At 43.8% G+C, this 12,809-nt stretch overlaps 1 protein-coding gene across 3 annotated transcripts; it reads right to left on the reverse strand.

Annotated features, from left to right (window-relative positions):
- Window positions 1-1,164: 1,164 nt before the first annotated feature.
- LOC140505232 (uncharacterized) lies at window positions 1,165-5,623 on the reverse strand. Of its 3 annotated transcripts, none has more exons than XM_072611028.1 (7): window positions 5,081-5,623; window positions 4,466-4,588; window positions 3,721-3,856; window positions 2,544-2,691; window positions 2,214-2,399; window positions 1,679-1,821; window positions 1,165-1,541 (listed from the first exon to the last, which is right to left on the reverse strand). In XM_072611028.1, the coding sequence occupies exons 2-7, from the start codon at window positions 4,503-4,505 to the stop codon at window positions 1,445-1,447; spliced, it is 750 nt and encodes a 249-aa protein (XP_072467129.1). In that variant the 5' UTR covers window positions 4,506-4,588; window positions 5,081-5,623; the 3' UTR covers window positions 1,165-1,444. The 3 variants fall into 3 exon arrangements, with proteins under 3 accessions (XP_072467129.1, XP_072467128.1, XP_072467130.1); XM_072611027.1 differs by having other exon boundaries at window positions 4,466-4,679; window positions 5,081-5,614; XM_072611029.1 differs by lacking the exon at window positions 5,081-5,623 and having other exon boundaries at window positions 1,762-1,821; window positions 4,466-5,051.
- Between the last annotated feature and the right edge of the window lie 7,186 nt (window positions 5,624-12,809).

Consider the following 12,809-nt stretch of genomic DNA (forward strand, 5'->3'; position numbering starts at 1 on the left):
CAAGAAGCAGGGATCAGCTTGGATGGTTTTGGTGCATTGTTCACTTCTCATCCTCCTGGAGAATGACCCTCTGGCCATTGCTCAGCCATTTGGAGCAGAACTCGACTTTGAATCAGTTCCTGCATTTGTGAGAAAAAGGGACTCTTATTCTTCACTTGAAACATGTTAGGTGGAATCACTGCTAAGCTAGGGCTCATCCTCCCCATCCTCTTCTTAACTGTGGCCAAGAATTGTCAAAGAGAAGCGTAGGCTCAGAGCTCATGGGTAAGAGTGGGGGAGATCAATTGATTCTTGCTTGGGGAACATCTTGGAAAAGGGTCTGAATTATCCAGAGCATAATGTTTCTCAAACCTTAGAATTTTTTCTCTAGAAAATGCACAGATAACACTTTTGAGAAACATTTTGTCATTTTTTTAAGCTGTTCTATGTGTCAGTCCCTTTCCTTGAATAGCAGGTGGCAGTAGGTCTAGTCACTGCCATATTCCTGTTTCCTCCTCACAGCTGGGTTTTGTTTGATCAAGAATCTCTGGTTTCAGATTTTACTCTTTTTTTTAGGACTCTCCACCATTTACCTTGCCAGGAAATACTTAATGACTGCTTCACTGGCATATGTCAAAACATACCCCTAATTGGCATGAGAAGGGGAGCTGTCATTTGTTTTTGCAGGGACTGTCCTGGAGGGGAAACACATACACTGCTCTGTCCTGTTTATTTATGTGCTTAGTCCATATTATTTTACATTTATAAGCTTTTCCGTAAAAGCTCTCTGCCCATAAGTGTTTGGGAATACCACAGACTTAGGGGAATGATACTTTTAGGTTTGGCCTGCTAAAAATGTGATTTTATGACTTGGAACTGGAATGCACCATTATTTTACCTTGCAGAACTGGGGGAGGCATGGTCTGAAGTCTTTCAAAATAGTAGGAATGAGTGTCTTCTGGAGATATTCTTCTCCTTCCTCTATCCCCAATTTAATTAGTTCCTATTAGATACTTGTAAAATTATATAATGACCCAGACTTTGGTGGTAGATCACCCAAGATAGCTTAGGTCCAAGGAGAGATGAAGAACATCCCATTATTGTGTTGTAAAAGATCTTCATGGTTAGGGCAGATCATTTTATCAGATCAAGAGTCACAGTAGCTACAGAAACCATTTCTATTAAATGAAAAAAATTTTAATCAGTTTTAGAAACTCCCTATTTTGTCTCAGTGACTTTTTGATAAAACTACTTAAGACCAATTAAACAGTAGGAAGGAATGTGCTCTGGACAGAATATAATTGGTAACTTATTGTGTCCTTGGTCAGTGCCATTTTAGGTAAACTGGTTTAGGGCTTATTCCTTTTTTTCCAAAGAAGGTTGTATTTAAAGCTCTGGGGTGGCTAAAATCCTTATTTTCTGGGTATGAAACTGACAGAGGACTGCCTCTTGAGGTGCAGATCGCTCAGGTGAGTTGAGTTGTAGTCTCTCTGTTTGTTGTTTCTGTGTCCTGGTTTTGGATCAGATGAGTGTGCGGTGGACAGATGGGCAACTGAAGTGGCCTGCAAAGGTAATAAAAAAGCTGTACGTCTGGGTTTTCGAGCTGACCCCCGTCTCTCCTGGGAATACTGGCCTTCTCTGTGACATACCAACCCCTTTGGTCTATAGAGGATTGACTTCTTAAGTCCTTGCATTTTACCTATATGCCTCCCTGTACACTGTGGAGAAGTCATGGTTTCCCTCAATCTTGATACTGCTGATTTTGGGTTTGAATAACTTCACCTTTTTGGCAATTGTAGGCATGAAAGAGCTCTTGGTGGTGGTTTGGCTTTCAAATGGCAGCTAGGAATCCAAGTTATTGGGAAGAGAAAAAAAGAGGATATTTAGCTGAAGTAGAGTGGGAGAAGGTGAAATCTTCTCCAATAGCCAGCAAGGACCATCACCTACTCAGAGGTTGTTAGAAATTATTCTACTGTAAGGAAAGGAGAACAATGGTGAAAATATGCCATCTAGCCCCTTTTCCCCCTTTTGCCATTTCCCCATCATCAGTAGGGCCTATCATCTGTGGATATTTTTCCCCCCAACAAGAAAGAAAAATTAAGTGTGGAAAGGTTAAACATGTCCCCAAGGTAATGTGGCAAATTGGGTAGAGCTTAGTCTCTTGTATCCCAGACCAGGTATCAGAGTATGAGCTAAGGAAGGGGGTCAAGCCTTTCTCCTGCCTGCCTGCTTACGACAGGCTTAAGGTAGGTCCCATCATGGACATCTCCGTGGTGGATCCGGGGTTGGGCTCCCCAGTTCTGAAAGAATTGCTTGTTGGTGGTGACATCTTGAAACTTCACTTCAGGAACTCTGAATATGCTGGTGGGCTGCTTGCCTGTGGCTACTTTTATTGCTTTGAAGGGTGGTGAGAAAGAGACCTAGAAGGAGAGCAGAGAGACAGAAAAGGCAGTCCTTGAGTTGTAGGAAATTAGTGGTAAACTTGAGCAATAGATTTTTGTACTCTGCTGGTGTTACAAGATCCTGTGCTGGTGACCACTTTGCATGGATTGTAACCTGCTTACCTTGGTCACCGTGGAGTCCTCAAACTTGGCGTTACTGTTCCTGATCATGTTGGTGAGCTCATCCTGCAGGCACACAGGTTTTGGCTGCTGATAGTTGCTTGGATCCCAGCCATCATAGGCTTCCTTATGCACAGTACGAAAGTCTCTGCTGTGCATGGGAAAAAAAATGCAAATACAGGTAGAGTGAGCAGTACCTGGGAGCCAACCTAGGTGTACCAAGTCTGAGGCCGTGTCATTTCCTTTGCCTATGATATCTGAAAGTTTGCCTAGGCTTAGTCCTTATAAAATATTTCAGGTTCATTTTTCTCTTAACATGTTTGCTCATCATAGATTCATCAAAGAAGGGGCAATGCTAAGAAAAGGGGGAGGAGGGAAGGATCCCTAGAAATCCTAGCTAGGCAGCTAGGAGTCCTTTGCTGTAGCTCAAAAAAGATAACTTGAAGAAATAGTTGGACATGGTGGTGGGGGTGGCAGGTTTTTCTTCTCATCAGGTATGAAGAGTCATTTTAGGGTGGAGACCATTTCCTTACCTATATACTTGAAGTGCTGCAATACCTGGATATTCTGGGAGGAGTAGAGAACTGACTTGGGGTCCAAGTGGGCCTCTGATTTTTCATCCATGAGTAAGAGGCACATGGAGAACTATCCTGAGCCCCAGAGGGAGTCATTTGCCAAGGGGAGGAGAGGTGGGGCAAAATTTGGGGCAAGAATGATATGTCCTAGAGATAGGAAACTGGGAAGAGGCAGGGCAGCTTTTTGATTGTTGTTTGGGGAAGGCCAACCATTTCCTGCCTTCTGGCACAAGTTTCTAAAATGATTTCTTTCATGTAGGTGTTTGGAGTTTTGCCTTAATTTGAAGAGCATCTGTAATGTTTCTTTTAACATGTTTGAGATGAGAGGACTCAAAAAAAGTGGAATTATAAGAGAACTCAAGATGCTAAAAAGGCCATTAGCCCACTCTGCCCTTGCCTCCCTATTTTTGAAGCTAATGAGTATTTCTTTTGCTAACTTCACTGCCGAGAGCGGTGATCTTTCTTTTCCCAATCCTAAAGCTGCCCTTGAGTTCACAAGTTAACTGCCTGAGATTCTGGTATTGGGATTGATACCTTCTGAAATAGGCAGGGCAGTTTGCATGTGGACAAGACCAAAGGTCTGAGTGTAGAAGTTGCTGTGGTACCTAGTGAGGCAGCCTCTGTAACTCTGGTATTCCAGTGGCGCAGCTTTTCTTCTTCCAATGCGAACTGGAAAAACTTGCTGTCCAGAGGGTGGGGGAGGGAAGGCTACCTGGTTGGTGGTAAGCATGTTGTGATGACCTGATAGCAAAAAGAGCAAGCACAGAGGGGCCTCATGAGGGATGATATCACAAGATAGCCTGGAACACAGACCTTCTGGGGCCTGCCTTTCCTTGTCTGTATGCTTCAGGTCCCTTGTGTGTAATGGGTATATAAGGCTAGGCAAGCTAGTATTGCCTCCCACTTGTGTCTCCAACCCGTTCCAGCAGGCATTAATTAAACAGAGCATTGTACTAGGTATTGGAGATGCAAAGGCAAGGAGAAAAATAATTGTTGCTCTTAAGGAGCTCTTTCCTAAATCAAAACTGAAGAGTCTTAGTTTAGAATTTGAGGTCTTCTATTCCTTGTTGCTTTTCTAAGTTTTCAGAGTGATTGGCATCTAAGTGATACCATATTACATAGGGAAAAAAACCGAGATTGAGGTACTCTCAGGGGTTAGCCTAGCTGACCCTGGAAATCAATGTTTGGCTAATCTTTATTTGTTAAGATCCATCTTTTTTTTTTTTTTTTGGTTGAGGAGTAGGAGTGTTGCTGTGGGATATTTAGGAACTGGGGGGTCAGGCCCTGTTGGTAAAGGGAGTATCTGCCCTTTTTTATCCTAACTCTCATCTCCTCTAGGGGTATTCTCACCTGATTGGATAGGTCTCTTCACATAGCTGGTCCCAGGCATATTTCAAGGCTTGAAAGAGCCTTGTTGGCTTGTGTTGATGTGGTAATAATACTCAGGCTCAAATTGTTGGCCAAAGCAGAAGCCTGAGAAGGCAAGGGTCAGAGACTTGCCTTGAGGAAGGATTGCAGGTGATGCCAAATATCTTCTGAGTATCTCTGAGGGTGAGGGTACCTTCTGCAAAATAAACTCTTGCTGTCTGAGCAGCCCGCTCTCAAGAGCATGATGAAGATCTCAGCTTTTCCCCTTCCCCAGTTATTTTTTCCTTAGGTTTAAAAAAAAGTCCTATAGATGCCCTTTGTTTTTACAACACAATAATTTCTGGATAGATCTCCCTTGAAGCAAAAACCGTTAAGCAAAACCAACTGCCACAGTGACCACTTCTGAAAGTGTAGGCAGCATTCCGTACCTCCCTGGTTAGTATAACTGTGGAATAAGGGAAGTCAGTGGGAATAGTTCCCAGAGTGGAGTAGTTTTCCCCCACAGCTGAAGTGGAGGTAGGAACACAGAATTAGCTGATTGTATCTGCCCCACCTCTGCCAGATTCAGGTGTTGCCCTCCCTGTTCTTTTTACTTACCAGGGCAAGGAGGCCATAGCCTCTTGGGTTATGTCTGGGCCTCAGTCTTTGAAGTGGGGTACAGAAGCAGAAAGCATGCTCTCCCACCTCTCTGAAAGGGAATATCTAGGCTAAGGGTTTCCTAGCCCACCCAGAGGATGCCAGGCCATCATATTTATAACGCAGGATACAGGAGCATTGAAACTTTTCTAGACTACGTCAAGCTACATGTTCACCCCAACTCCTCAGAGAATGAGGTACTTCCTTGTATTTAAGGGACTGGGGGAGGCCAGTATTCTGTATTAGCTAGAAGTTCAGACAGTTTATGTCAGAAGAGCGGTGCTGATTGAGGGAATGGCTTACTTTGAGGGTAGCCTACAAGGAGTGCCTCATTTAGAGACAGGTAGGACTGTAGCACGAGGGGACCCCACCTCAATTCTGACAGAAGTTACAGTAGTCCTTGGGTTTCCTATAGGGAGCAAAGGAAGATAACAATGACTGGGGGAACCAAGATATGTGCAGTGCAGGGCTAGGCTTATGTGTATAAGATACTGTGGAACTTTTGAGCACCAAACAGTCCTATAATGGGGGTTGGGAATCCCACCACTCAGTCTTGGAGTCTGACAAGCTTGACTGCCAAGATGCTGGAATTTTTGGATAGGGGTTTGATGTAAAGTGTGTCATATTGTTAGCCAGGCTGTCCATGTCCCTCACACACACAGAGAAGGGGTTTAATTAGACAATTTACCTAGAACTGACCTGGGTGGGATGAGATATGCCTACTTAATCCTCTCCTTAGATAATAGTACCTCTGTGGTCTGATGTTTTTAGGATCATATATATGTAGAGCAGGAAGAGACCTTAGAAATCTTCTAGTCCTGTTCTTTCCCCTTCCTGTTTTCTCCTCTTCTCTCTCCCTCCCCATTTTGATGAGGCTAATACCCTTGTCCTCTGAATTGAAATCCTTTACTTTTCTTACTGCACCACTTCTACTTTCAGGTCCTTTGTAACCTGTCCTGCAGCACTTGGGTATGACCAAAATCTCAGAGATGAGTGTGACCTTGGAGGTCATGTAGTTTAACCTGTGTCTGCACAGGAGTCCCTTCTGGAAGAACCCAGAGTTCTGTAGACCTGTCTGTCTTAAAGTAGAACAGCATTTTAGCTCTACAGATAAGTTAACTTTACCTCCAGGATGCATGAGGGAGAAGGAGATGGGAAGAAAAAGTATGTGGGGCAAGGGCAAGAGGGAAATGAAGAATTTAGGATGGGAAGAGTGGGTTAGGGACACTCACCTACAGTCATTGATCTCAAGAAGAAAGGGGGTCAGGCTGGCTTGCTAGCCCCCGAGGTTATGTGGCTAAGTTCCTGTCTAACCTTGTTTCCCTGCTCTGGAGCAGGCACTTCTACACTGGGACTGGGGTTTGGTGTGTTAGGGTTGCCATTTGAATGTGAAAGCTATCCTATGAGCTAAAGGGTGATGAACAAGGAGGCATGACAGCTGTGATTTTAAGAAGAGGGAATTTCTTCATTTTCTTAAGATTCCTGGTTTTGATAAAGTGACATTGCCAGCCAGCCCTTGTGCTGGCCATAGGATTTAGAATTGAATGGGAGCTTAGAGATCGTGTCCAACCCCTTCATTTTACAAATGAAGAAACAGACCAAGAGAGGGGAAGTGATTTGTCCAAAGTCACATAGTAGCAGAGCTGGGTTTAAAACTAGATCTTCTGACTTTAAAGACAATGTTCTTGTTATATCACCGGTCTATAGGATTTGGGGCTCCCAGGGATGGGGAGTGAGGGGTGGGGAGGGAAGAATCGTATAGTCATTGCTGGACAGAAGTTTAGATTACAGATTTTTGTTTTTCCTTTTCTTATAGAATTTTAGATTTAGATAGAACCTTAGGGATCATTTAGTGCAAACCTCTTCTTCAGATGAGGAAGATGAGACTTAGATGTTAAGACTTGTCTAGGGTCACATAGCCAAATGGTGGCAGACCCCAGGTCTTAATTCCTAGGCCAGTGTTCTTCCCTGTATATATGAATGTATGTTGATTTTATCATGATGCTATTTCATAGTGTAGTGGAAAGAACTGCTTTAGAGTCAGAATATCTAGGTTCAAATTACCCAGGCAAGGGCTGGGGCTCATCATCTTGGCAGTTAAGGGGACTGTAGAAAATTCCCTGTAGAGAGATACCCTAAATGTCTTGGGAAGCAGGCAAAAAGCTTTCTATCCCAACTCTTAATTGCTTAGGAACTATGTGACTGGGCAAGTCACACCATCATCTGTTTGCTCATCTGTAAAATGAGCATGATGGTACCTAAGCTGTTTGCCTCACAGAATATTTGCAAGGCATCCTCCCCCACCCCCATGACATGAGAAGGGGGTGTGGTGTGTTTGTTCATATCCCATCTGTATCTTTTGGGTCAGAGCAGATTTTGTGGTCTCTCAATCCTTTCTCTCTGTCTTTAATCTTACCTTGCTATGTTTCTTCATTCTCCAATGAGAGAATGAAGGTGGTTTGTAGATAACAGTGAAAGTACAAGAATAAAATAATTCCGCCCCTCACCTGAGAGGAATAGAATAGGAGAGGAAATCTGTCCTAGTGCTTTCAGATGCTCTTTCTCCATGCTTAGGACTCAGCTTCCCTGTACAACAGAGACAACCCCTCCCTTTGTGGCCTGAGATCTCTGGCATAGAGGGCTTTGCTTCTAATTTCTGGGTGAGGTACAGCAGGCAGCCAGCAGAGGCCACTCTGACACCAGCCATTTCTGCTCAGGGACTGAGGGATGATGAAGGAAGTAGTCCAGGCATTCTTTTGTGCTTGGATAGGGGCTGATGGGCCAGTTTGGAGAGAGCAAAGAAAACGGTGCAACAAGGAGGACCTACTCCCAAAGGTGCCTGGGTCACCTTTTTCTGCTTTTCCCTGCCCCTGGTACCATTTCTTGCTTATTCAGGGCCTGTGCACTTTCTGTGTCCTCCAAGTGAAGGGAGAAGATTGTGTCCACTCTCTGCTCTCTGTCCCTCCATTCTATTTCACTACTAGCTAACTAAGCACTTTGCCCAACTCTGGGGGTCATTTCCTGTATAACTGCTTTGGCTTTTCTCGGAGACAGCCGACTAAAAGGATGGGCAGATAGAAGGTCTACTTTCCCATGCTGCCTTGAAATTCCCACTCCCTCCTTCCCAGAGGCCTCAAGTGGGCAGATGGTTGGGACACTATCTAGGGCTCCTTTTGACCATGGGATTTGTTGGCAAGGAGCAACATGGCACCTAAAGAAGAAGTATCCCTCGGGGGATATCCTGGAGACCTCATTAGAATGATAACAAAGTGGATCCTGAGGAGGGGGCCTGATAATAATAACTGACATTGATAATAATGCTTTATTGTTTATGAATGTTCTTCTGTGAAGCAGAAAGTATTTTACAGATAGATTCGTAGGATCCACTGCTAAAAAGGATCATTTTACAAATGAGGAAACTGAGGCCCATCAAGTAACTTGTCCAGGGTTGTGTAGTTGAGTAGTAATACCAACATTTGAACCTAAATCTTCTCTGCCCCTCAAAGTAACTCCCTTGGCAACCAGGTTTGCCAGATTACAATAGAGTGAGTGGTGGTATCTCCAACCCTCAGGATTATTTGGTATTGAAAAGTTCCACAGTGTCATATACACATAAGCCTAGCCCTGCACCCCCATACAACTTCATACTTTGGCCCTCCCAGTCATTGCTATCTTCCTTTGCCCCTATAGGAAACCCAAGGACTACTGTCACTTCCACCTGAAGTGAGGTGGGATCCTCTCATGCTATACTCAAAATGAGGTACTCCTTGTAAGCTATCTTGCAAGTAAGTCATTCCTCCAATCAGCACGGCTCTTTTGACACAAGAAGTTGCCTGAGCTTCTAGCTGATAGAGAATATTTGCCTCTCTCAGTTCTTTAAATGCAAAGAAGTACCTCATTCCCTGAGGAGTTGGTTGGGTGGGAGGGCAGAAGGGACTTAACCAATTTCTGATCATCCCCACATCTCCTAACTGGCAGTGTGTGCCCCCTATTCCAATTGTATCCTGGTGACCTTTCCTAGTTGAGGACTGAAACTGTAAGGTTGGCAGATGATGCCTCTAAGGAAAAGAGAAAAATTTTTAGGAGGTGAAAAGGCTCCTAATCTAGAATTCTGACTGGGCTGTCTTGATGTCACCACCGTTTGTGGATGAGTAACCTTTTTCCTTTGTGGCATGGGGAAAACTGTGGGCTGTAGGCATTGCTGGGTCTGGGGAAGACCTATATGACTTAGAAGACTCACATCTTGAACAGTGGATGACTGTAGCAGTTGACTTTTTCATCCAACTCCATTTCCTCTGCTTGTATCAGCCTGAAGGGTAGTTGCTGATGATATCCTTTCCCAGTCTTTGATTTCTGTACTCAGGGATAATGGAAGACAAGATCGACATATCGTGCTGGTAGAGATGTAACCCTCAACATGGCGCTATCCTGGGTAACTGAGGGAATCACCTTGGTGATGTCATTTTCAATCAATTGGATAGGCAAGGGAAGGGTAGGAATGAAAGCATTGACTCCTAAGAGTTGGAAGAGAACTCAGATCATGTGCTTCAACCTCTGCTTGAAGCACAAATACCTGCTAGAGCATCCCACGAAGTTTCAAGCTTGAACTGAATTTTTAGATAATGAGTTGGGAGGTGGATGTCAATCAGCTAATAAGCATTTATTAAATGCTTACCATGTCAGACAAGTGTTAAGCGATGGGAACACAGTGGCAAAGGCAGGAGTTCTGTATTCAAGGACCTTCTAATGGAGACAGCATGCAAATCACTGCACACAAGATATATTCAGTGTAATTCCAAGATAATCTCGGGAACAGCACTAACAATGGGTTTGGTTGAGGACTGGAGTATGGAAAAGGCCTCCTGCAGAGGGTAAGATTTGCACTGAATCTTGAAGGAAGCCAGGAAGTGGAGGTAAGGAGGAAGAACTTTCTAGGAATGGAGAACAGCCAATGAAATGGCAAGGAGATGAGAGATGAGCGATAAAGTGTTATATAGAACAACAAATAGGCCTGGGTTGCCAAATGGTACACTATATGGAGGGGGACTAAAGTATAAGGTAGAAAGGTAGGAAGGGGTTAAGTTGTGAGAGTCTTTAAATGCTAAATAGCTTTTGTATTTGATCCTAGAGGTAATAGCCGCTGGAGTTTCAGTGGGGATAGGGGAAGGGGATGCTATGAGTGACATGGTCACACTTTTGCTTTAGGAAAATCACTTTGATGGCTGAGTGGGAGGAAGATAAATAGAGGGGAGTGACTTGAGACAGGGGACGGAAGGCATGGTTGTGAGGTTATGAAAGCCTCCACCAGGTTAATGATTGTGGAGAGACAGGGATGAGTACAAGGGCTGTTGTGAAGGTAGAAATGGCAAGATTTGACAATGGATTGGATATGTGGGCTCAATGTTAGTGAGGAGTCAAGGATGATGCCAAGTTGGCAAACCTGGGTGACTGGGAGGATGGTGGTGGCCTGGATAGCAACAGGGAGTTTGGCAAGAGGTTGGTATTTGGCAAGAAAGATGTTCTGTTTTTGACATATTAGAGTTTGAGATGCTTACAAGACATTTACTTTGAGCAAGACTAAAGGTCAAGAAAGACTAAAACTGGATATGTAGATGCACCAGTGATTGGCATAGACTTAATAATTGAAGTCATGGGGAACTGATGAAATTACAAGTTCACTAGGAGAAGGGAAAAAGGCCCAAGACAGAGTCCTAGGGGACATCTTTGGTTAGTGGGCATGAGTTGGATGAATAGCCAACAAAGGAAACTGAGAAAGAGTGGTCAGATGGGTAGGCGGAAAACCAGGGGAGATCAGACAGTGTTGTAAAAAACTACAGAGGAAAAGGGTGCTCAACAGAGTCAAAGGTTGCAGAGAAGTCAGGAAGGATCAGGACTGAGAAAAGGCTGTTGAATTTGATAATTTAGAGGTTGTGGGTGAGTTTGGGCCCCAGTTTCAGTTGAATGATGAGCTTAGGAACCAGATTGGAAAGGGTTTGGAAATGAGTAAGAGGAACTGGAAGTGCTCAATGTAGCTGAAAAGGGGAAGAGAGGATGATAGGCAGTTGGGAGTCAGGTCAAATAAAGGTCTTCTAAGGATGGGGGTGGGAAACATGAATGTGTTTATAGTCAGTACATAGGAAGTGATCAAAGATTAGAGTGGTAGCGGGGATGAAAGAAGGATCAGTCTGCTGGAAAAGACAGGAGAAGGTGGGGTCAAGGTTGTTGAAGGATTTGCCTTGACAAGTAGAAAGGCCATGTCTTCATGTGAGATGGGTGAAGGAGGATAAAGTGGGGAAGATGTCTGAATGACATGAGATGGAGATGGGGAGAACAGGGAGCTCTTGGTAAAAGACCTGAAAGTGAATCATGAGGCAAGTTCTTCAGCTGAGAGGGTGGATGTAGAGGGTGCTGGGAAGAGGCTTGACAAATGATAAAAAGATTTTTGAGCAGCCATTGTGATGAGTTGGATAGCAGATTGATTAGGGAGGCATAAAAGGGTTGCCTTCCTACAGTGAGGACCCATTTAAGAGTATATAACAAATTTGTAATGGATAGAGGCAACACCATTTTGTGATTTTCTCCAGTTCTTTTTGGTAGCATGTGATCAAAGGAGGTGAATGGCAAGAGTAAATCAAGACTGAAGTTTGGTACAATGTGGTCAGTAATGGGGTTGAGGGAGCAGGAGATGAGAGTGTAGAATTGAACTGCTTCAACAGGTTGACAGGATGAGGGTATAACGTCTATGGTTGGTTGACCTGGGAAATGAGAGAAATGGAGGGATTGAAGAGCATGTTGAGGGCAAAGAATAAAATTATGGATAATAAGGCATAGAGAAAAATGGAGTGAAAAAAATTATGATCATATAAAGGGATTTCAAAATTTGTCCATAGAAATAGAACATTTCGGGTGATGACAAAGTTAGGGATTATCACCATTTCCGTGTATAGCTGAGATGGCATGGAAGAGCCATGGTCATGGGAACTGATTAGAAGGAGGAGCTGGTAAATTAAGGTATTTGAGGGATCATCAGTATGTGTGCTGAAGTTCCCTAGTTTGAGCTGGACACTGAATTTGTTGAGGAAAGAAGGAGAATTTTCTGGGAGTTAAAAGGTAACGACCACTGGGATGTAGACTGACCGATCAATTTGAATAGTAGAGATCCCAAAGAAGAGAGGGTGCTGACTGATAGCAGTGGAAAAGGAGTCTGGAAATGGTAGTGGGGAACAAGGAGCATTCATACTCCTTCACTATAACAAGTGAGTCATGAGATATGGGTGAAAGGGTGGATGGGGTTGAAAACTAGGTCTCCATGAGTCCCACAAGATGGAAGGACAGAAGAACTCACATCTCCTTAAAGATTTGCAAGTGCTTTATGTGTATTATCTCATTTGATCTAACAATTTTGTAAAGCAGACCTTGTTATCCTCAATTTATAGATAAGGAAACAAACGCCTTGCCCAGGGCCACATGGTAAACGAGGTAAGATTGGGGACTTTCTGACTCTTAAGTTGAGTCCTCTAGCCACTGCCCCGTCTAGCTGCCAATAAAAGGTGTGCTATGCAAACAAATTTATTAATTATGAAGCAAGCCTTTTAGAGAGCATAGTGAAAGATCTGGAATGGGACATTGTGGGGATGGGATAGGGATTGAGAAGGATGTGGGAATAAGGGAGCCAGCAACTGGGAATGAA

The sequence above is a fragment of the Notamacropus eugenii genome, chromosome 5, assembly GCF_028372415.1.
Source record: "Notamacropus eugenii isolate mMacEug1 chromosome 5, mMacEug1.pri_v2, whole genome shotgun sequence".
Lineage (NCBI taxonomy): Eukaryota > Metazoa > Chordata > Mammalia > Diprotodontia > Macropodidae > Notamacropus > Notamacropus eugenii.